The 26,308-nt window shown below is 32.7% G+C and overlaps 1 protein-coding gene across 5 annotated transcripts in view; it reads right to left on the reverse strand.

Moving 5' to 3' along the window:
• The window catches only part of LOC143258556 (beta-1,4-N-acetylgalactosaminyltransferase bre-4-like), a 68,008-nt gene extending 47,473 nt beyond the window's left edge, over positions 1 to 20,535 (reverse strand). For 3 of the 5 annotated variants that reach the window (XR_013032355.1, XR_013032356.1, XM_076517685.1), the window contains exon 1: positions 19,522 to 20,525. Coding sequence is in view for 3 of the 5 variants with exons in the window: in XM_076517685.1 (XP_076373800.1) it covers positions 19,522 to 20,206 (685 nt within the window). In the remaining 2 variants the exon portion in view is untranslated. Of the gene's footprint in view, positions 1 to 19,521 lie in introns of all 5 variants that reach the window. The other 2 variants (XM_076517687.1, XM_076517688.1) reach the window with 2 other exon arrangements.
• Positions 20,536 to 26,308: the final 5,773 nt, after the last annotated feature.

Genomic DNA, 26,308 nt, shown 5'->3' on the forward strand with positions numbered 1-26,308 from the left:
ACCTGGTCTTCTTAGCTAGGCTTCAAGAATCGCGCATACATACCCCATCCGCGTCTTACTTTTAAATTTTCAGATCAATTGATATTAGTTCTTTACAGAGTATCACTATTAAAGATTTCTAAAGCATAAACAACGATTCCTGAACACTAGTCGTTTAACGCGTTTTCTGGAATATTTACTGTACGATATGTGTCATTCTGTACTTCATTTAAGCCCCCCAATGGCTCAGCGGTATGTCTGCGGACTTACAACGCTAAAATCCTGGTTTCGATACCTGTGCTGAGCAGAGCACAGATAGCCTATTGTGTAGCTTTTTGCTTAATTCCAAAGAAACAAAACCTCATTATTTATTCTATTATTTATTGTCGCATTCAATCAAAACATTTTTAGGTTTAAAAATGTTTAAGTAAAAGTAAAAAACAAAAAAGAACACGAAAAGTACAACTATATTTGACATTTTTATTTATAGTTGTGGGATTTCTAAAAATTTATACAGCCTCCATATAATAGAATCGTGTATAGCTTTTCATCAATTAGAATTTTATGATTAAAGTCTCAGACCTTTATATTTAGAATATTCATCTGAACTCACGCACAATAAGTTGGACGTGAGATTCTTTTACCACTTAACATTACGTAAACCCATCCAAATAGAGAATAAACTGGAACTTCTTTCAATATCGAATAAGTAAAATATACTTGTTAGTATCCGTTTATTCTCAACACTTCATGCTGTAAGTTGTTCTTAATATTAATATTTCGGCCAAGCATTAGGTGGTTAAGGTAATCCCCGTCACACCAAACACGCAAGCCCTTTCAGCCGTGTGGGCGATAATGTGACGGTCAATCCCACTTTTCATTAGTAAAAGAGAAGCTCAAGAGTTGGCGGTGGATGGTGATGACTAGCTGCCTTCCCTTTAGTCTGACACTGCTAAATTAGGGACGGCTACCGCATATAGTCCTCGTATAATTTTGCGCGAAATTCAAAACAAATTAAATTTTCTTACATGTAAATTTATATTTTACATCCGATTTTGAACGCTGAAGGTTGGCATTTTCATGTAACCAGCGAACATAAACATTGGTATGTTTTTGTTGGTGTTTTTATTTACATTTTCATTGCTCCAGTTAAGGTTATTACAAAGGCTAATATGCAGAGCACTGTCTGATAAAACTACCGTGCGGGGGTTTGGATTACATGCCGACTCAATTCACGTAACTATCGCGCTTTATTCCTACGTGCCATACTTATACGAAATCATTAACAGTCCTATTTTCAGACTTGGTTATGTGGGCAGGTAGATAGAACTCATGGGAAAGGGGTGGTTAGTGGTGGAGCATTTGACTAAACAAAAATAGAACTTTTAATTAAGAAAAGAGTTGGCATTGTTTCCACTTATTTGTTTTTAATTGTAAAAAAATATTTATTTTTTTAATTTTGATAAGAATGTAATTGCACGAGCTCGTCTACTATTTATGTGAATATTCACAGTGAAGAAACTTTAAGTATACATGTTCATATATTACCTTAATCTTAAAACATTGCTTTTCATTTGTTTCATGCTTTTTTAAATACAGATAGATCAAACGTTTAGTTCAAGCTTTACATTGCTTATTCGTGTTTTCAACCAAAGAAAAACAACCATGTTATAAAACGATATCTATTTACTTTTTAGATAATTTAAGTCCTTTAATGTCCTAACAACCCAAATAATGTCAACAGTAACAACACATAAGAAAAATAATTTAAGGAAATAACCGCAATTGGGAGCAGAATATATTAAGCTTTAAACCCTTAAAATATAAAGGATTTAAGCTACAAAAATACAATATTTCGGACAAAATTCTGAAGATAACAAATTTGAAAGGAAAATATTGAAAATAATAACGTTTCGAAATATATGTTGCTCATGATTGATCTTTTTTATTCAAAGGACGAGGTATATGATATATTATTTTAATTAAGGGTATAAATCTTTTAAAATAAAGTAACTAAGAGTCTCACACTAAACTAACGCCATCAGGTTATTGGCAATCATGGAGTTGAAATGAAAGAATTTCATGTTAGAAAGCTGTCTTAGCTTCTGAAAGAATAGCTGCAATTATATTATTTCAGATTAGAGTGTTGAGACAGAAAACCTCAGAGCGGATAGCTAAGGCTAAATCACTTCATATTAGGAAACTAAAAAGATTTCTGATCAGCAAGCTAAGACTAAAGTAAAACGTTTTAGGTCAAATTATCTAATACTAACCATTTCAACGACTGGTTTGTGTTGACTTTCGCTTAAAGCTACACGAAAACTATCTGCGCTATCCGTCCCTAATTTATGAGTGAAAGACTAGAAGGAAAGCAACTAGTCATCACCACCCACCGTAAACTCTTGAGCTACTCTTTTACCAACGAATAGTTGGACTGATCGTTACATTATAACTCCCCAAAGGCTGAAAAGACGATCATGTTTGGTGTGACGGGAATTCGATCCCGCAACCCTGAGATTGCGAGTCGAGCGCCCTGCCCACCTGGCCATGCCTGTCGCTACCGAGGTTATTTAATTATTTTGGAAGTATAATATATAACTTATACGATACGTTTTTCCGAGACTTGAGTTGTTAATTTCGAAACAATGCTGCAACTAGTGTTGTGCATCTGGAAAACACTGAAAACTCCTAACTGACAAGCTACTTCCAAAATAATAACGCAGTTTGTTATAGCCACCCATCGTGAACTGTTGGGCTAGTCTTTTACCAATGATGAGTGGGATTGACCCATATATTATAATGCTCACACAGATAAAAGGGCGAGAATATATGGTGGGATTGGGATTCGAGCCCACGACCCTAAGGTTGCGAGTCAAGCACCATAACATCTAGTCATACCAGGCACATTTAAACAACGTCACGAAAAGTAACGTGTATTGGATCGAGGAGCTAAGGAAAGAGCGTTATAGATTAAATATCAAAGATTAAAACATTCCGCACCAGATATTTAAAAGCAAAACGCTCTTTATCAAGTACCTAAAGACAAAATGTTTTATTTCTAAGTAAATGAAAGGAGTGTACGTTTCAAATTAATATCTAACTGCGAATAAGCCTTTCTTCTGCTTAGAACAAAAAAAAATGTTGTTGTAAAACTATAGAGAAAAAAAAACGTTTTAAACTTGGTTGATAAAAATGGAAAGTTGCAATTAGGTGCTATTGAAATATATTATCTGGGACAATGAATGAAAAACAAAAATGCCTTGAATAAGTTAGCTGGCCATAAAACTTTCCACACCAAAACACTGAGCTTGAAATACTTGTTAAGAATTGATGTTTCAAGTCACAGATTTAGGTAAAGACTGAGCGAAAAAAAGACAGTATAAAAACCATTCTGTGTCTAAAACAGCAATATTACTTCAAAACGTGTTTCAATAATTATAATTGAAAAGAAAAATTCGTCAAGTGTCAGTGTTTTATGTGTATTATTGTATCAACCTTAATAATGCAATCTGAAATACAGGAAATGAAAATGTGTCATTTTTAACGTATCCTGAGTATTATTTTCATGATAATACAGAGATTACCTACTTTCTATTGAAATAATTTTTGAGATTCACCACATCGATACCGTGTATGTCGCCATAGCTAGTTATGCTGTGTATCTCCAGCACAGCTTCCATCACAAAGATCTCTGTCACAAGATTGTTATGTTGAATGAAAGTGTATCCTCGTAACTGTAGCTTTCCATAATTTGTTTATTGTATGAAGACAAAAGTTTCCCAGTGCTCATTTCAGTATTTCGATCCCATAGAAATCCACAGGTCACTTAGTGTCTTTGTATGGAATAATACATGTACCTATTTCATGATCCACTTACGTGAGGCATAGACGGTTTAAATGATATACTGGTGCCACTTTTCCAGGCAGAAATTCTTTTTTATTGTTGTCTGGGGCGCTTGGATGGCTTTTGCTAGTGACGTTTGTGTTCGAAGATTGTCACTTGTACAGCTCGCTGCACTTTGCTTATCAGAGTTGAAATAGTACTTGTTTCAGATCTTTTTCTTGATGGATCTGGTGCCCCAAATTAATTCGTGTTCCTTTTGTTTCTAATGTCATTTAGCTCAAAGGATACCTCTGTCTCGAAAATTTTAACCCTGTAATCTAAATACATCTTTATAACCTATTTGTTTGTAATTAAGCACAAAGCTACACAATGGGCTATCTGTGCTCTGCTCACCACGGGTATTGAAACCCGGATTCTAGCATTGTAAGTCAGCAGACATATCGGTATGCCACTGGGGACATTTATTACCTAATGTATGAACGTTTTGGGTCGGAAGAGATTGTTAGATAACCTTTACAAAGACGACCACGTTTTGATATAATGTGAAAATATAATTCTGATACGTTCTCTTCCATCAGAACTGTATATCAGCCGTGGTTGTCACACGACTTATCGATTTGCATATCTCAATATCTTTTTAATATAAGCAGCAATTTTAACAACCTGTAGTGTAATATTTTTACAAATTAGATAAAACATAATGTTCTCATAAATATTATATACATATGTATACATGAATGTATTGTTGTTTTCATTTTCATTTAAAGAATTATTCATAACATAACAGCAATTAATACGTGTATTACGTGAAAATATATGGCATAGTGGATCTATAAAAGTATAAACAAATGTAGTATTGGTTAAGAAAAAAACACAAATATATTTTGAAATATATATTATTGTTCAGAGTTGTTAATTTTTTATCATAGAAAGACATTGTCTGCGAGTTAAATTTGTGATGTAAAGTATAATACAATAGATATTGCAAAATGCATCCTTTTCTTGTTCAAAAAGGCTATATCACCAAACAAAAATACCCTCTTTCATTTTCTTGCTCAGTTCAAAATTATTCCTGTCAAACTAAAATGTTTCATAGATAAATAAATGAAAATATAAAAAACAGATGACTGAAAATATATCAAACATACAGCAAAAATTAAGTTATTAGGTTTAAAGGAAAATAAATAAAGCTTCAAAACTTAGATTACATAGGTCCACGTTGTTTTTTATTGTCTTGAATTTTTACTTGTTCTACAGTAAATCCTGTATGCTGAATCCGAAAATGATATCCATTTTTCACCATCAGGTATAGATTTTTTTTTACGAAACGCCTGTGTGCTTTTACATAAGTGAATAATTTTCATTGAAATCAGGTCCTATTTTGTCATGATTTAAAATTTAAAACCAGTAGCTATAGATTTTTTGGACCATTCGCAACGTGAGAGTCTTGTCCATTGTTCTAGAACTCACGAAAAATATACCCTTACTATATAAACGGTTAACAGGATGCATGGCGCGTCATTTTTGGGTAGTATTTGTTTGTGCATACACACTGATATTAGTTTTCTCTTTTCAACATTGTTTATTCATCATAATAACAGCAAGAGGTTGTGTAAACAACCCAAACATATTCTGTTATATTTGTAGTAAAATCTGTTCAATGAAACAGAAACAAAACATTAGAGAATTCGTCAGAAAAGCGTATTGTGCGTATTTTAAAATAAAACTCGGGGACAAAGACAAATCGTGGACTTTGCACAAACTTTGCACCACTTGAGTTGAACAGTTGAGACGATGGACTAAAAACAAGAAAAAATCTTTGCCTTTTGGAATTCCAACGGTTTAGCGTAAGCCTAGAAATAACCAAAATGACTGCTATCTTTGCTCATGTAACGTGCAAGATTACAACACTTGAAATAAAAATGAAATTTCTTATTCGAACCTTCAATCTGCTATAATACTTATTACTCATGGACATGATGTACTTGTATCTACCCCACTAAAAACTTTTGATACAATTTCATTTGATTCTGAATCTGTTGTCAATATGATGATATAGATTGTTTCAACGTGAGACGTCTGGTGCACTATAACTTTTCACACAAGATGAACTTAATGATTTGGTAAGAGATCTGTGCCTTCTAGAGGATTTTACAGAGAATTTAGAGTCCATACTTTGGACTAAGAACTTACTTTCTCTGGGGACGTTATTTTACTGATACAGAAATCGTAAGAAAGAGCTTATACCATATTTTTCGCAAATAGGTTCACAGGTTTATTGCAACAATATTACTGAATGAATACCAATGCTAGGAGCTGCTGTCTATGAACCAAGTGAGTGGCAATTGTTCATTGAGTCCTCCAAAAGAAGCCTGAAAGGTGCTCTCCTTCACAATGGTAACATATATGCAGTTGTTTCTATTGCTCATTCAGTTAACTTGTAGGTAACGTACGAAATCCTCAAATATCGGAATACGATCAAGTACAAAGAACATGGTTGGCTACTTTGTGGATTCTTAAAAGTCCTTTTATGTTGTTGAACCAACAATCTGGTTATATAAAGTTTACATGTTTTCGTGTAAATAGGACAGAAGAGCACGAAATTAGCACTCGATAAAGTAGTAATGGCCACAAAGAGTCAACCTGATATCAGGATCATCAAACATTGAACGTAAAAGTAAGGTTGACACAAACAGTCATTACTTCCGCTTCACGTAAAACTGGGCTTGATCACGCAGTTTTTAAAGACCATAGAAAAAGATGGCAACTGTTTAAAATATCTATGTGGGCAATTTCCGGTTTTTTCAGAAGCAAAACTTAAAAGGAAGGATTTTTGTTGGAAGTGGACTTCGGATGCACAGTTCGACAATGGGAAAAACTGAAAAAGCGTGAATTGCCTTTAAAGATGTTATTAAAACATTTTAGGAAACAAAAAGGATCCAAATTACGAAACTATTTTTAAATGCATGATCGATAAATTCAAATAGTTAACTTGTAATATGAAATTGAAAGTCCATTTTTTACAATCATATATTGACTATTTTCCTGAAAAGCTCGGTGACATCAGCTAAGAACAAGGAAGAATGTTTCATCAAAACATGACGGAAATGGAGAGGATGTAGCAGAGAAGATGGAACATCAGCATGACGGCTGATTACTGCTGGTCATTGGAACGAGATGCTCCATACGCAGTGCACAAAAGAAAGACCACAATTCGTAGCTTTGAAATTAAAAGACGTAGATTTCACACACAAAAAAAGAAATGGATGAGGATATATATATTTGTTTGGCATCAAGGTTTTTTTCCTTTTCTTCAGCTGGTTTGTATTTTTGTTTGTTGTTTTTAATTTCGCGCAAAACTACATGAGGGCTATCTGCGCTAGCCGTTCCTAATTTAGCAGTGTACGACTGAAGGGAAGGCATTTAGTCATCACTACCCACCGCCAGCTCTTGGGCTACTCTTTTACAAACAAATAGTGGGATTGATCATCAAATTATAACGTCCCCATTTAGCCATGCCAGGCCTATGCATTTTTGTTAACAATCATTATAATAATAAATGTTCATTGAGATATACGAAATAATAATTTGATCTAAGGAACAGTTTTTCTCTTCACGATTTGTAAAAAGTTCTTACATAATAGAAAAAAAATATTATTTTCAAAACTTGAGTAATTTGATTATTGAAAATTTGTTATTAACACCAAAGTAGCTTTTATGAAGTTTAAGTCCGCATGCCTGTGTTAACCGATAGTTACACTGAAAGAAAATAATAAATAAAATATAATCAAAATTCTAAATTGCATATTTATGAAAAAGCCAGCCATTGTTATAAGATAATGTCAATCCCATACAGTTTATTTTTATACAGATCAGGCATCTCATTTAATTTAAAATGCAAAATATTGCTTATTCAAGGTATGCTACATATAGTGGTCTCACACTTATCTCACTTGTCGTTTTGAAGTGAATAACAGAATTAATATGATCCAATTTGTTTATAAAATACGGCTAGGTCTAAAATATTATACTTTTATGTTCCTTTCATGTGGAGAGTCACAACATGAATAGTACCGGACCAATAAGGAAAGGTTGTTGCAAATTGGTTGGGATATCATTAACAGAATGCGTGATAATCATCTGAATGGGATATAATTAACAGAATGTGTGATAGTTATCGGAAAAACATAGAAAGTATATCATTATCCTCAATACAAGCAGGTAAATAAAATTTGTCGATTCTGGCGTGTTAGAATGGAAAAGCACCTCTGCACCAAGATTAAATCAGATTTATACAGTTGCAGATATGTACCTAGTCAATATAGGCCCGGCATGGCCAAGCGTGTTAAGGCGTGCGACTCATAATCTGAGGGTCGTGGGTTCGCATCCCCGTCGCGCCAAACATACTTGCTCTTTCAGCCGTGGGGGCGTATAATGTGACGGTCAATCCCACTATTTGTTGGTAAAAGAGTAGCCCAAGAGTTGGCGGTGGGTGGTGATGACTAGCTGCCTTCCTACTAGTCTTGCACTGTTAAATTAGGGACGGCTAGCACAGATAGCCCTCGAGTATTTTTGTGCGAAATTCAAAAAAGAAAAAAAAAAGAAGAAGCCTAGTCAATAATATTTGGCAATTACTCAATTATACACCTTCTCTTAGCAACAAAACAAAAAAAAAATATCTCGCCTGCATTGGTGCCAAGAACATGTATAATGGACCAACTATAAGTGGGGCAATTCTTTCTACGAATGAGTTCACTTCATTTTGCAGTTAGTGAACAAGCATTGACTAATTTGCAGAAAAACTTGAATGAATTTCGATTCCAAATTTTGTGCAAGAATGTAATGCATATAACACTGACAGAAGTATGGTGTAGATAGAACAAAAGTATTGGTAGACATAAACACATTGGTACATTCTAAATAACGATACTATTAATTTTGCATATTCTAAAGACATCGTTCTGAGACTCTTTATGCTGACGTACGCTTGAACAATTTGTTCTAATTTCAACTCAATTAACAGTTTGTTCCCTTATATGTCACTAAACAATTGAACACATTTTTTTAAAGAGGAGTGAACCGATAGAGTGGAGCAGTTTGTGTAGAAATGCTTTTGAGAAGCTCATCACATTTGTTCCTGGTTCTTCAGATTCTAATGATGCCCTAAAGCTAGTTCTTTCAAATTACTGGTAAAACACAAATCAGGACATCATCAGCGCTCTTATTTTAAATAAACATGCAAGGTCCATATAAGACTATCCTCATTTGTTTGTAATAATCATGTTGCAAATTAAAATAAAATGTAAGAACTTAGCACCTTCCCTTCCTCTACAAATCGATCAATCGTTTGCATTTAAGGTCATACGACGAACAATCAGATGCTTGATTTATACAATAATAAGCTGATTAGACATGCTCGACGTTACTTCATAATACAAAGATTGTCCTGTACAAGATAAAACATTCAAAAATACAATTATCTATTCATTATTTCATGCAGTGTTTGCTTAAACAGCAATGTTAGATTAAATAGACAGATAGCAGTCAAATAAAAAAACATATAGGCGTCACGCATACTGACCTATAAACATTAAGCAACATCTGCAACGTAACAGGAAACTTACGAAACAGATACATTTTTAGGGAAACACGTACACGTAAACAGCTGCGTATGCGGTAACTTTGAAGTACAGTGGAAAAAGAACACGTCTAAACTTGGCTCACAGCTGACGTTCAGATGAAAATAGGAGCTAGAAAAAATACTATTCCCACCCCCCCAGACGTCCAGGTAGTGTACAAGTTCAATGAGTGAAATAATAATGATTAATACCAAGTTCTTCTGGGTAATGTAAATAACACAAATATATTGCACGATTGTCTGCAAATATTTATTTGATGTTTTTACATAAAATATTATTCATAGAGATTTGTTCATGTTATTCTCTTGTTATTCTAATATAGGGGGAATGTTATTAATTGAAGAAGTAAAGTATTAACTGATATTCCGAGCAAGGATACCATTGATTATATCCGAGACCGAATATCACAACAGAAACCTCCATAGATAAATACAGAAATTTTTTTTTTTAATTTGGAAATTATCTTGATAAATGTTTATAATAGTGATGAAAAACGATACTGAAAATCAGTATATCATTGGAAGTAAAAATCATAAAAATAACAAGAGAGAAACAAATAAACAATTTCGTAAGTGTAAATAACACAGTTATATTTAAATAACTTTATTGTAACAAACGTTATTAATGAAGATAAAACCTCTATTAAGCTGATAAATAAAATACAAAAATGAGCTTAGGGAACTCTTGAAATAACTGAAAACTTTTGTTTATTTTATAATGAAATACTAAATGATGTATAAACTAAATATGTAACTTAAGAAAAACATAAAATAATAGAGATACATTAAGAAACTCAGTTTCCAACTTGTAATTCTGTAGTGTATTGTCCTCCAAATCCCAAAATACAATTTTTGTCTAAATGAAAACTTTAACATTGAATAACACACTATAATAATTCAAATCAGGAAATGTAAACATCTTGTAATATTTCTTTCTATTTAAAAAAAGTAAGTACATCGTGCATGTCATTTTTCAAAAGTCTAGGAGCAGTACAGACTATTCAGTTGTGGTAGTTTATTAGCTTCATGGTGACTACAACTACACTTGGGTAACTTAGAAATAACGTATCCGGTACAATCAATTTTCGGAATCTTATCCGCAAAATAGTGATGCGTTTTTCAACAGTTATGTTTCAGTAGCGTAAAAACACTGTGTGTTTAATCATGTTCCGGTAGCATATGAACTACATCCTTGAATTTTTGTACACTAAAACATTTGTACATTAATATCTAGGCAGGCTAAAAGATGTGTATTTTTATTTTGGTCTGTACAGGTTTGTTTATTTTGTATTTGTTTGGATGCCAAAACTGAAAGGAAAATAAAGTGTTTTAGCTTTTAACCGCATCTCTTTCATCAACAACTGAGCTCTGATCCATCTACAGACATTTGCTGTAAGTTTTTGGCTGCAGCTAATGAAGAAAAAAGTATTGTCAACTCATCAACACCTGAGCTTTACTCCACTTGCAGACATATACTATAAATTTCTGACTCCGGCTAATAAAAAAAAAATCATCATCAACATAAAACTCATCAACAGCTGAATTCTGTTCCACCTGCAAACATTTACGATAAGTTTCTGACTCCGGCTGATGAAGAAATAAAAGTGTAATCAATTCATCAACGACTGAAGCCTCTATTCAGAACTGGATAAATATATTAAAGCACGAGTTAGAGTAGTAATAATGTCACGCACAGATCATAAACCGTATGATTGTCTAAGCCTACTATAAATTTAAACTTTCAGTTGATGCAAAGAAAACTATTTTAGCGTAATTAACCCTTAAATGTTAGAAATCTTTCAGAAAGTTCAAACTTCATTCGATTAAAGAGTATGAATTCGTTTCAAAGATTTCCAGGTAGCAATAAAAAAACAGGACGTATAATTTTACCTTCTTTTAAAGCTAAAAAATAAACACACAAAATATTATGAAACAATAACACCTTTTGTTACTTTTGATATTGATGCAGCTATTTTAGACACAGCATTATATGATATTTGTGTTTTACCTTAAGTAGTCTTATTCTATACTATTAACTTAACGCTGCAACATTCATTTGAACTTTCTCATAAACTGACTTCAGGGACACATGAAGGATTTAAATCATGTTCGTTTATCAAACACAAAGCTGAAAGGAATATTTTAGGTATCTAAAAAATTAATAAGAAGCTGCTTATTTTTAAAGAACTACGTTTATTACGTTGCAAGAATTGAGAAGGAAAATGATATAACGTGAAATCGAAACTGTCTGTACAATATAGAGTTCTGACAAATAACGTATGAGCAAACTGACATATAATTGTTTCAGTGTAAACATATTTTTCTAAACTGTCGAAGTATGATCATAATATATTACACTTATCATCAGACATTAACATGAGGCCTATTAAATTTTAGCACCACATCTTTTTTCCAATTCTTTAGAGGTTTTTTTTTTTTAAACAAAAAGTGTATAATAGTACTTCAACAACTTTACGTCTGTCATACCCATACAAACAACTCATTTCGTTCAGTACAAGTCTGTCAGGGAGGCTGGGACACAACAAACACAATAGCGGTCGGAACACTATGTGTATAAGCCATTTATTACAATAATTTTTATGGTGTGAACACTTTTCTTCCAAGCTAGACATAGCACGGTTATAAATAATCAAACTTATCAAAAAATCGTTAGTATTAGGTCTAGTATATCTTTTACACAACATGCTCCAAAATCAGTGGCGGATAGTGACCAATTTTCCTCCAGTAGTTTTGCGTGAAATTTAACTTATGTTTCTTTTGTTATTGTTTTTCTTACAGTTAAGAATTATCATATTATGAATTTAAACATTTTTATTATGCTAACCTTGTTCTTTCTATGTTTATAAAAATGTAAAGAAATCACATTGTCTATTTTACGAAAATAACAATACTTAATTGCATTTCTTTATTAAGTCATGTTTCAAGTTTAATCAAAAGATTCAAGCTGTTTCTCAATAAGACTAAGGAATAGTGAAAAATATTCTCTCATTACTTATAACTTATTGGTCATCTACAGCGAGATTAAGGTTGATTTTGATTTAATTATTTGGAATTAACCACAAAGCTGCACAGTGGACTATCTGTATTCTGCCAACCAAGGGTATCGAAACTCAGTTTTTGGTAGAGTTAGTCCATAGACATGCCGCTGTGCCACTGGTGGTCTCGTAAGATTAAGGATTTAATTTAACACTTTTAGCCAATCAAATCGTGAAAAATAAGTATATTTCAATACGAGTTGTAGGTTTAAACATATTCTACATATTCTGTATCAAAAATGTTTCGCTTACTATTTATTCAAATATTGTTTTTAAAAACGCAAACTACTTATCAAAATTCATAATTAATGCGATATTTTTAATGTATATCACACTATAATGCACCTACTGTCATTTGAAGGGACTATTTTATAGCTGTTAAATGGTAATACTCTTGATGACATTTGACGAAACTACTTATATTCATTCAATAAACCTTTCCTGAAAACAAAATGACCTTAACTTTTTCATAAATTTTTACCTGTTACAACTAGTTTAGTCATTTAGTAAACATTCTAGACTGACTTCGTTACAGATAATAATAGTATAGAATAGTATAGAAATAAATCACTAAGTTAACGAAAAAAAGACCGCCTGAGAAGTTTCGTAATTTCTTACTTCACGAAAGCTTGGTTACCCGGTAGAACAACGGTAAACATACGGACTTACGATGCTAAAATCTGGGATTTGATTTCTCGCAGCATACACAAGAGATAATACACAAGAGGCCTTTTATCTAAAACAACCAAACAATCTAGAAATCTGGCAATTTCTGTAGCAATACAAAATATCTTTATCTTGTACACCTCTTACAATGAACTGAATTTTCAATAATTTTTCTTTGCTAACTCAAATTAATTTTTTCACTAGAAATGAACCCTGGGTTATAGGAAATGCAGTTGTGTTTTATTACTTACAGTTTTTTAACGTGAAATATATGTTGTTCTTGTTTTTTTAATTAAGCACAAAACTACTCATTGGGCTATCTGTGCTTTGCCCACCACGGGTATCGAAAGGCGGTTTTTAACGTTGTAAGTTCGCAGACATACCGCTGAGCCACTGGGAGCGTGTTAAATATATGCTTATAACATTTCAGCTTATTGAATAGTTTTTGCTCGTATTAAACAAAATTATATAGAGGAAAAGTAGATAATTCCATGTTGCTTATCTCCTCTAAACCATAACTTTCAATTGTAGTTGCAACGTCTAAAAACTTTTTAATGTTTACATTGCTGGTCAAGTGTGGAAGTATTGCGAAGAAAAATCAATGAAATCTACTAGATACCACGGGTATCGAAACCCGGTTGTTAGCGTTGTAAATCTGCAAACCTCCCACTGTTCCACTGGGGAACATGAGAAAAGAAGAGGAGGTCTTGCTTTTCGCGAAAACATACAGCTTTCAAGAAATGGGAGAATCGCCTCAGGAAGACTAAAAAACAAGAGAAATGAATCGCAAAATTTTACAGAAATATTTATAATGTATTTGACATTGTTGTATTTCAAATTCTCCCACAAGTCTTTACAAGTATATTTGTATATAACCAACACTAATTTGGAGCTAATAGACACGAGGGAAGGTAATCAGTTAATAGCACCCATCATCAATGTTTGGTCTCCTATTATATGACTGAATAGACGGATATAACAGATACTTTGTGCACATCCACAGCTTCAATGTGTGAAGTGTGTTTTTCTGCGTAATGTATAACTCTCTGGCAAGTAGATCTTGCTCATCCCATTTGCGCATAAAAAATTATAAAATTTAAATAATAATATTTGAAGTTAATTGAGAGATCACCAAATATTAATTCTAAATACACCACATTATTAACAAACTCTGGATAAAAACGAGGAGGGAACAAAGAGGAATTAGACAAACATTAAATCAATTAAAAACTGACTGAAGAATTTTTTTCGAAAAAGTTTGAGAAAGCAGTCGTGTGACAAGAACAAGATCTTTAACTGTTACAGAATGAAAATAAAGATTAAAAGATATCTCAATTTTATATTGTTTTTTCAAGCACAGCCAACTGTCAGAATCGCATATAACGAGATTTATACTACAAGTTGATACGTCAGTTTAAGAATCACTTAATCGAAAAATGGCATAGCGAATTTTCTACGAAGCTCAATATGTAACGATTATATGAAAACTGTGATGTCACTTTCATAAACAGCAATGAACAAAGTGAAATATAAAATAAAAATAATATTATAATTGTTTTGCAAAACACATTAATATGAAGGAACTCGAGATCATCAGAATTTAAAAACATGTTGAAAAGAAAGAAACGAGTAACACACAACGTTTCTCTGAAGTTAACTCATTAGTTTTCAGCCAAACGTTGTGTGTGTTCTTTCATTTTTTCAATAAACTGGATGTTACATACAATTTAAAATTGTACCTATTTTTCAAAAAGTACTCTCAAAAATTAACAAACTTAACAAAAATGAAGATTTTTTAAAAGAAATATACTTTAAATTTATTGCCGATTCTTTAGATTTAGGCCTATTGTTGTTATGTGATTATAAGGACAAATTAAATTACCATCATTGCAACCGAATAAGTTGGATTTAACTAGTTACAGTGGACATAACTAAAAGAATGGTAACGACTGTAATAATTAAAATGTTTTGTTTTTTTTCTGAAAAGAAGTATATTTAGTTGTATATATATTTTTCTATGCATGTTACTTGTTGTTTAGAATAATAATAATATATTATATATTTTTGTATTTTCAGAATTATGATAGGCATTGTCATGAAACAGAGCACATAATAACAATACGATAAAGGAAACATCGCATGTACTAAATATGAAAGAACACTGTTTAGTTGCATTATGTATATGTCACAAGCTATTTCCAAGATAACCAAATTTTTTGGCACTTGGTCGTTGATCATTGGCCTTCGAATGTTTGAATGATGAACAGGTACCAAACTGGCTGGATTTTCAGTAGTATATTGACAGACGTAATTCATCGCCTGCCTTTTATTTCGTTGTAATATAATTTCCAAACATCATTTAGGAAAACTGAAATTTATAATGAATATTTACAACACAACAAAATGTTCTAAAATGTGGGCTTGAGGTTTTTATAGAAAGCAGCTGTAATAAAACTATACCTAAAAACCACTTTAACTTGTAGAAAGTTTTTGTAAAGAAACAAAGCTGTAGATAAAACACTGTAAAGTACTTTAAAAGTTAACACCTCACATATTTTTTTTAGTTTACGTGTCAAGTTAAGAAACGTTTCCTTATTCATAATTTCTTAATTATTTCTCTTAAGATATATGTATTAAGTTGAGAAACTGACCACCTTTTATTCCGAGGTTATTGCTTTAAATGTCTGCTTCAAGTAAAGTAACATTTGCTTTAAATGTATACATTACGCTTAAAAACGTATTACTTATTAACTGGTTGGCTATCGTTTGTTTGTTTTTAGTTAAGCACAAAGCTACACAATGCGCTATTTGTACTCTGCCCACCATGGGTATCGAAACCTGTCTTCTTGTAATATATATGTAAAAAACTTAGAATTTATCAAACTTAAATTATATCCTATTCCATGGGCACGTGTCCAATTTGGAAACTTTTTTCCGATAACTCCTTACTTATCACTTGAACTTTATTACCCTATCAATGTCTTAACTGTTGATTCCAACACTTGTGTCTGATGTGAAACTTATCCACTAACAGTATATTATTCGTTGCTCTTTATTTTTCGTTTCAAACTAATATATCTATCTTTCTCTTAATAAACCATCTACATTCGTGAAAATAACTTTCTTATAACTTGTCAGGTCCTCTGTCTGTCTATAAAATATTCTATCTCTCATGTTTAACACCACACTGTTATCAAGCAGCTATTGGTTTTACTTTCGAAATGTCTTTATAAATCGTAGGCTTGTCTCTGTCCCAGCGGTTGACTTTCAATTTATGTAGCTGTATATTTATAAGTAAACACCTACCTAAATATTTTTGTCACCCTGGCATGGCCAGGTGGTTAGGGCATTCGACTCGTAATCTGAGGGCCGCGGGTTCGAATCCCTGTCCCGCCGATCATGCCCGCCCTTTCAGCCGTTGGGGCGTTATAATACAACGGTCCATCCCCTTATTCATTATTAAAAAAGTAGCCCAAAAGTTAGCAGTGGGTAGTGATGACTAGCTGTCTTACACTGCTAAATTAGGGACGGTTAGCGCAGAGAGCGCGAAATTCAAAACAAACCAAATATTTTGTAACTTTCTATTTATCTCTTTTTTTTTTTCATTACCAACCTATTTAATAATCTTCCTATTCAAACATGTACCTCTTTTCCTGACTCCGTAATAAACTAGATTTTTGTCTTTTAGGAATGTATCAATTGTCACTATATAGTAAGTAACATCGGATGTACCTATTTTTGTTTCAGTATAGTTTATTTGATCATTGCATCATTCCATATGTAAAATGATTATCACCCAAGTGACCTTCGTAGAAAATTCAAAGTCATAAACATTGAGCACTGACATAAAAGTTGCTTGTATTTCACAATAGTTATGCCAACTTTCGATTAAGTGACTCTTAAACTGACGTATCAACTTGTATTATAAATCTCGTTATATGCGATTCTGACAGTTGGCTGTGCTTGAAAAAACAATATAAAATTGAGATATCTTTTAATCTTTATTTTCATTCTGTAACAGTTAAAGATCTTGTTCTTGTCACACAACTGCTTTCTCAAACTTTTTCGAAAAAATTCTTCAGTCAGTTTTTAATTGATTTAATGTTTCTCTAATTCCTCTTTGTTCCCTCCTCGTTTTTATCCAGAGTTTGTTAATAATGTGGTGTATTTAGAATTAATATTTGGTGATCTCTCAATTAACTTCAAATATTATTATTTGAATTTCTATGCACAAATGGGTTGAGCGAGATCTAGTTGTCAGAGAGTTAATGGTTCGCGTCTCCTGGCAGAAAGAAACACATTCCACACATTGAAGCTGTGGGTATGCACAAAGTATCTTTCATATCCGTCTATTCAGTCATATAATAGCAAACCAAACATTGGTGACGGGTGCTATTAACTGATTGCCTTCCTTCATGTCTATTAGCTCTAAATTAGTGTGGGTTATATACAAATATACTTGTAAAGATTTGATTGAGAATTTGAAATACAACAATGTCAAAAAACATAATAAATATTCCTGTAAATTTTTCTGATTCATTTCTCTTGTTTTTCCGTCTTCCTGAGGCGATTCTCCCATTTCTAAAAAGCTGTATGTTTTTGCGAAAAGCAAGACCTTTTCCCCTTTTTTCATGTTCCTTAGTGGCACAGTGGGTGGTTTGCAGACTTACAACACTATAAACCGGCTTTCGATACCCGTGGTTGGCAGATCAAAGATAGCCCACTGTGAAGCTTTCTCTTTAGCTTAAAACAAACCTTTTTTATGTTTTTTTAAAAAACATAATTCAGTAATCTAGTAGATCCCATTCATTTTTTCGCATTAATTCAACGCTCTTTTCCTACGTGCAAAAGTTATACAATAAATTGGAATGTTATATGTAAAAAAGTAAAGAGGAAAAAACAACCACGTTTCATATAACTGAAAATTCAGTTCCTTGTAAGAGGTGTACAAGATTAAGATATTTTGAATTGTTACAGAAATTAGAAGATTTCTAGCTTGTTTGGCTGTTTTAAAAAAAAGCCGCATATGGCTATCCTTGTGTATGCTGCGGGAAATCAAACCTCGGATTTTAGCATTGTAAGTCCGTATATTTACAGTTGTCCTACCAGCGAACCAAGATTTCAAGAAGTAAGAAAATACGAAACTAACTGCTTAGGCCTTTTTTTCATTAACTTAGTGATTTATTTACATATTATTATTCAAGTAGACTGCTATCTGTAAGAGAGTCAAGCTAGAATGTTTACTAAATGACACAGTAGTTGTGACAAGTAAAAATTTATGAAAAAGTTAAAGTAATTTCGTTTTTCAGGAAAGGTTTATTAAATGAATGGAAAAGTTTCGTTAAATGTCATCAAGAGCATTACCATTTAACAGCTATAAAATAGTTCTTTTAAGTGACAATTGGTGTATTATAGTTTAACGTTTAACAGATATAAAAATAATTTAAATACGCCTTTGACGTGTATGTTTTATAACAAAGCTTCATCAGGCTATCGATTGTATTCCCCAAGAAGGATCGAATCGCTAATTTTCGCCTTGCGAGTTCATGGATTTACTTCCGTTCCACCGAGGGAATTTAAATATGAGTTTGTATAAGTATCCTTTGTTTTCATTTGCCTGAAAAGACAACAACGTATTTCTAGCCGTTTATTTTACTAGTTAGTAAATAGGTTATTGTTCAAAACCTTTATAACTTTTTTATGTGGATTATTGTTCAGATTACTCTATGCGTCAGCCAGTGACAACTTATAGTTTAATAATATATTTTTCTTCCACAAAAACTCCCCTTTATTTACGTATTTAGCTTAATCAAAATATTTAATTTACTTAGCTAAAATTTAAACAGGTTTTCATTGATAGTTAGTTTCCTTAAAACTATCTTAAAATCTTTGAGTGAACGTTGCCTTAGCAGCTCAACCGTAAGTTGAAATCTGACATTTTATACAACTATATGTAGAGGGAAGAAAAAGTTAGGTTAACGTTAATTAATTTACTGAGTTATATCATATTTTTTATTATATGTAACTTTTTTTTTCTCCACACCCTAATTTTTCTTCATTCTTTAGAAAAATCCTGAACCAATTAGTAAAACATAAACTGACGTCTGATTGTTATCATTACTTTAAGTTTAAGCCAATAACAAACAAATATTGAGCAATCTTAAAAACTCTAAATTAACTTTTTTTAATCCACGTAAAATATCTATTTCCCATGCATTTTAGTGGTTTTTATTCACTGTTGTACTCATTGTTCAAGACTTTTATACATGAATCATTGTTTAAATTAATGTTATCAAATGAAAAAATTGCTTAGGATAGTCTATAATAAATAAACTTACATAGATTCAACTTCTTACCTAAACCAGAAGGCACAGCAGAACACAATATAGTTGCAGATTTTGTACCAAAGGGACCTTCTTTGGAAGTTACGTTGAAAGTTGTTTGCTTTCTTGAGTTGCCCAACACGTTTATATATTTTAATGAACTGCCAAGGTGAGACATTTTTTTTTTCTTGTTTGTAACTTTATTATCTTCAAATATCAGTTTACCAAACTTAGTTTTCTTTTCGAAACTTCTTTTTTTTGTTTTTGGTATCCTCATTTGATGGTTTCTCTTAGATGATATTAAGTCTACGATCTGTCGTAACCGGGCCATATTTGTATATATTTGAAGAATCAGCTTATTATTACTGATGGACGGAGCTTTGTTGTCCAAGACAGCGGCTATCCTCAGTGATTCTTGCCGCTTCCGAGAGTGGAGAGTTGGCTTAGGTATTCTAACAAATGTTGTAGGTTTCACTTTGTTCTGAACAGGAGAAAGTGTATTTACAGGAACACTCTGCTCTTTTGGTACGTATTGTGCGCGTCTGTGCACATGAATAACAGCAATCTGAAGAAGAGTTACAACAATCAGACAGAAGACGAAGAGAAGAAGTAACATTGAAGGCATCAGTCGCAGTGCACGCTTTAAAGATCGTCTCATAAGCGGCCGCACCTTTGGAACATGTACTCTTTTGAACTTCATGAAAGTTAGTTTATATTCTGACTTAAAATTATTTCATAACCACAATTCACCAGTTAATAAAGTCTAATAAAGGCACGATGATATATATCTCAATAAAAAAAGAATAACGACTTTCTGTCTTCATGACCACACAACCGAACTGTCACAACTGGAAGTTCTCGAACATCAAGGAGCCACTTATCGACCATGAGGTTGCCATGGTAACCCACATCCTCAACTTGCAGAGCGCAGTAAAAGGATATTGAACAAGCATTGCTATTCGTGAACAATGCGTGGAGTTTACGAGAGCGTCTCCCTCCTAGCCTGAGAGCTTCTCGTAATTCCATTTATATCTAACCAACCTTCAAATAGCAAATCACGGGACTTTAACGACGCCCTCTGATGGCCTAAAAAGAAATATAGTATTTATATTTTCACATGGAATATATTATAGACACACTGAATTCACATAAATTTAATGATATAATTTCATGTTATACACAACAATCTTTAAATAGCTATTGATGATATTAATTCAAAAACTAAGCTCAGATTACGCTTTTATTTATGTTTATTACACACCGTGCGATGTAGATGCAAACTATTTTCAATAAGATACCAACCAAATTTTAACTGTATCTTGTTTTACTTAACTTTATACGTATATTTCGATAAAATACCTACAATATAAATTTGAGTAAAAACCTGAAGATTGCGTAAAAATGAATATACGAGTGTTGCCTTATTAGAGAAGTTTCTTTTTTTGTTTAGTTTTTTTAATTTCGCACAAAGCTAGTCGAGGGCTATCTGCGCTAGCCGTCCCTAATTTAGCAGTGTAAGACTAGAGGGAAAGCAGCTAGTCATCATCACCCACCGCCAACTCTTGGGCTACTCTTTTACCAACGAATAGTGGGATTGATCGTAACATTATCACGCCTCCACGGCTGAGAGGACTTGCATGTTTGGTGCGAGGAGGATTCGATCCCGTGACCCTCAGATTACGAGTCGAACACTTTAGCCCACCTGGCCATGCTGGGCCGTATTAGAAAAGTATTTAATATTTACAGTAACTTCATGTTTAGCTGTAAGTTACGTATGTAAATTGCACTAATGGTCGTTGTATGCAGAATTTTCATTGAAATTTAGAAGTACTAATTATTTACCTTGTACAAGTTTGAATAACAATGAAGTGTTAGACAATCTTCGAAAAATACTTTTTTGAAAAATAATAATTTGATCAAAATATAAAACCAAAAAAACTCTTCAAGATATCTGTCTTATTTATGCTTTTCTTTGTGAGACAAACTATTTAAAAGCCGAAGTTAAGCAAAATTATCAAGCTACCTTTTTTGTTTCTGAAAAAAAACTGAAGTTGAAAACCACAACTTAAGTTAGCTGTAATCTCTTTTGTGACTCAAATTATCAATAAAAATATAAACTAATCAAACTAGTTTTTTTTTCAAAATATAAACCGTTATTTGACAAAAGTATGTGTATGCGAGTGTGTACATTCACTTATTAATAGGAACCGCTGGAAAAATTATCAAGCTTCCACTTCTAAATTATGGAATTGTATCACAATCTATTTTTCACAACCTTAAAAATCATCGCACGTTATCTTCTTACTTCATCTGTAAACTTCGGTCCATAAGACCAGGATAAAAACTTCCGTTCGTCTCTCAGGCTTTACCACATCATGGCAATATATACCTTCGCCATTTCTTCGCCCGATAACTGGTACAATCAGAATACTTAACTAATCAGCCTAAGCCCCACTCACACGTAATCAGAACATAATTATCTTGCGTGAGGAATAAAGAGTTTGTTTCTCTTTGTTTGTTCTTTTGAATTTCGCGCAAAGCTACACCAGGTCTATCTGAGCTAGCATTCCCTAATTTAGCAGTGTAAGACTAGAGGGAAGGCAGCTAGTCGTCGCCACCCATTGTCAACTCTTTGGCTACTCTGTTACCAACGAATAGCGGGATTGACCATCACATTATAACGCCCCACGGCTGAAAGGGTGAACGTTTGATGTGACAGGGATTCGAACTCGCGATTCTCAGATTACGAGTCGAGTGCCTCAAACATCTGACTATGCCAAGCATGGGATAAAGAGAAGCCGAAGCTATTTAGCATTCTTAACAGTTTCGTAGCTGTCTGCTGAGATACTTTAAGAGAAAATTCCTATCAAGTATAAACAAAAACTGTGAAAGTTGGGTAGACCTCACGATTCTATGACGAGTGACACAGCTTGATCAACGTTCAGATCTAAGCATCTGTGTCACCTTCAGGGCTTTATATGCTCCCCATATTATTTTATTGATCCTAACCACCCTACGTCAACTCGGGAGGTCTCTGTATCCTCCAGGTGCATTGAATAGGTACGCGAACTAATTATAAAGGATAAAATTTGTACATGCTTAATTAAACATTTAGGATTTAATAACGCATTATCCAAAGCTAATTATCTTTTCATGAAAGACATCAAGCTAGGCCTGACATGGTCATTTGATTATAGCCCTCGAATCGCAATTTGTGGGGCGTGGGCTTGAATCCCTTTCCCACCAAACATGTCTGCTCTTTTAGCCGTGGCCAAGTAATATTTTAAGTGGAATGAATAAAGTTCAAACACACTAAACTTCAGTTATTTACTTAGAATTTGTGAAATATTTCCTTACTTTTTGTTATTTTTTCCTTCAAATTGAAATTTTAGTCCATAAGTCAAAGAAAAAACATATTTATATATTCTTAAATAAACATTTCAAATCTGAAAAATACTAGAAGTAAAATAATCATTGATCTACCACTACAACTAACTTGCTTCTCAATGGATTTCACTTGATGATCATTAAATGATTTTTCAAGAGAAAGCTTAAAAACCACGTCAAACTTATTAGTCTAGTTTCAAGACACTAAGTTTCAAATTGTTATTACGTTTTAAATTCTGACTTTTCAAATAAACAGTACTTATTTCCAATTATTTTTTATTTAAAAACTTTTGTCAGATAATAATTTATACTTTTAAAGTTGAATATGTAGTTTTGTTTGTTTACGTAATCGAGTCTCGATCAGATATAGCTTAAAAGATATCATTTGTCAATGTACAAGGTATTTTAAGTTGCTATTTGTGCCTTCCAAAATAAACTGTTACTAAGAAAGTATTAATCACGATCAAGTTATTTTTTAGTGTTTATATTTTAATATTTACCGTAACAATACAATTTCATGGAAAACATGTTTACCGCCTTCTTTGACCTTAAGCACTTCCAACATAATCTTGTAATTTATATGCAAAAACAGCTCGTTTGGGTTGAGAAAATATTTTACATAGAAGAGCGAACAACGTTTCGACCTTCTTCGGTCATCGTCAGGTTCACAAAGAAAGAGGTAACTGACCCGAAGCTGACCACATGTTTGAAAGGGGTTGTGTAACTATGTGTCGAAATGTAGAAAGCGGTATTAGATGTTTGAATGTATAATTTTATTTATTTTATTATATTAATATAGGTATAAAGGCGTTCCTTTATATTCGTTTATTTTGGGTTTAAGTTGTTGTATAAGTAAGGCTTCTTTAATTTTGCGTTTGTTTATGTTTGTTTCTTTATTTAGTATTTGAGTGTTTTCTATGGTTATGTTGTGTTTATTTGACTTGCAGTGTTCGAAAACGTGTGAAGGTGACTTTTTATGTTCTTTGAATCTGGTTTCCATTTTTCTACTTGTTTCTCCAATATAGAAGTCGTGGCAGTTATTACATTGTATTTTATAAATAATGTTGGTGTGGTGTTTGTCAGTGTAGTTTTTACATAGTATATACCTCAGTTTTGTGCCTGATTTTTGAATAAATTTGGTATTAACTGGAATGTCGTATTTTGTTGCTAGATTTTGCCAAATGTTGGTTATTTTTCTGCTGATGTCAGGAATATATGGTATACAGCAGTATATGGTTTCGTGATTTTTTGATTCGTGAGATATATTTACTTTTGTTGGTTGATTTTGCTTTCTGTCTAGGTATGTGCGTATAATGTTTTCTACGGTTTGTGGAGGAAACTTATTGATGTTGATGAAGTATTGTTTTATTTTGTCTAATTCATCGTTAATTTTATCTGGTGAGCATAATTTTATGGCTGTGTTTATTTGGTTTCTTAGTATATTGAATTTTTGTTTTGTTTCATGTGCTGAGACCCAAGGAATGTATGGTCCAGTATGGGTGAGTTTTTGGTGGATTTCCGTTTTAAATTGTGTATCGATTCTTGTAATTTTGAAGTTAAGAAATGATATTTGATTGCTTTCTTCCTGTTCACATTTGAAGTTAATGTTGGGATGTATAGAGTTAATGTGATTGAAAAAAATTAAGTATGTGTTCTGTAGATCTGAATCCCGCAATCGTGTCATTTACATATCTGTACCAGTATAGTGGCGGATGTAATGCTCTATAAATTGCTTGTGTTTCAATTTGTGTCATAAAAATATTGGCTAGAACTGGTGATACTGGGTTGCCCATGCTTAGGCCATTTGTTTGTATATAGTTATGGTTGTTGAACATGAAGTTTGTCTTCATCGTAGTGAATTCTATGAGGGTTGCTAATTGGTTGCTGGGAATGTCTATTGATGGGTTAGGGTCTCAGATATAGAGTTCTAAGGCTATCTTGCAGGCTTCAGTGGTTGGAACTTCTCTAAGGGATTTAACATAGAAACTGTCCATTAAGGCTTTGTGATTAAGTTGATTTAGATTATACTTGAAATTAAGAGAGTCTTTGATGAATGAGCTAGCTGATGTTACGTATTTGGAGAAAGCCCAAGCTATGTATTTACCAAGATTGTAATTAAACGATTCATATGTGGACATTATTGTTGGTAATGGACAATCTGGTTTATGAAATTTGGGGATGCCGTATATTTGTGGTGTGTGCGAGTCAGTTTTGCGTAGGTAGGAATAAAGTGTTTGTGAAATTGTGTTGGCTTTTTTAATTTTTAGTAGTATTTTGTTTAGTTGCGATTCATGTGTCTTTGTTAGATTTGTGTGTATTGGTTTAAATTTGTTAGTGTCTGATAGGATGTTCTTCATTCTTTGGATGAATTCATTCGTGTTCATTATGACTATAGCGTTACCTTTATCTGCTTTTAGAATTTTTATGTTTTTGTCTTGTTTTGGGTTTTTAATGGAATTAATGTCTCTTTTTGTAAGATTGTTTTTTAGTTTTCTGTTTTGTGAAATTATGTTGATGGTTTTGTGAGAAAATTCTTTAAAAAAATCGTTTAAGATGTTGTTTTTAGGTGTTTCTGGAAAATATAAATTTGTAATTTTACCTGGGAAGTTTGGCTGTTGGATGTCAATAAAATTATCTAAGTTGTCTTCTTTCTGTTGGTTGTTTCCTTGCTTTTCTTCTCTGTAGAAAGTATCAGAAGTCTCCTGGCCAGGTCTTCTAAACATGTTTTGATTTCTATGGTTGGAATGTACCTAGGTGCTATTGCGAAGTTGAGTCCTTTGTTAAGTAGATGTATCTCGTCTGTGTTTAATTGACGGTCGGATCTGATAATTATGAGGTTAGTCAACGGTTTGTTGTTTTGGTGTCTTTTCTGTTGTTTGCATCTTAGTTTTTCTAGTTTTTTGTTGTGGCAGATCTTTTTGTCTCTGTCGTTCTTAGTATTGATTTGGTTTATATTTCGTTGTATAAGTCCGTAAATCTCTGGTTTAATGCAGTATGCTAGTTGATGGTCTAGGTTCATTTTTTGTTTTTGTAAGTCATGTAGTTCTTTGTATTTTGTGTTCAACATGGCTTTAAGTAGTTTTTTCTGTAAATTTTGGATAATGTTTGTGTATGTATTAAAATTTTTTGAAAGTTTTACCTTTACAAAATTAGGGGTTAGTTGTTCTTTTCTGCATTGTTGAATAAAATAAATGTCATTTCTTCTATTAATATTTTTAATTTCACTAGAAATTTCTTTGTTTCTTAACGATCGTGTAAGCGTGTACTGTTAATAGTGGTGTACGGTATGTTAGTTCAGACATAATGATAACAGGTAAGTACAAATACACTGAGAAAAACACAAAGACTTACACTTCTCGTACAATCGCCGTGATGAAATAATAATCAATGATGTCGAGAAACCCACTTGTTGAGA

This window comes from Tachypleus tridentatus, chromosome 8 (assembly GCF_004210375.1).
Source record: "Tachypleus tridentatus isolate NWPU-2018 chromosome 8, ASM421037v1, whole genome shotgun sequence".
NCBI classification, from domain to species: domain Eukaryota; kingdom Metazoa; phylum Arthropoda; class Merostomata; order Xiphosura; family Limulidae; genus Tachypleus; species Tachypleus tridentatus.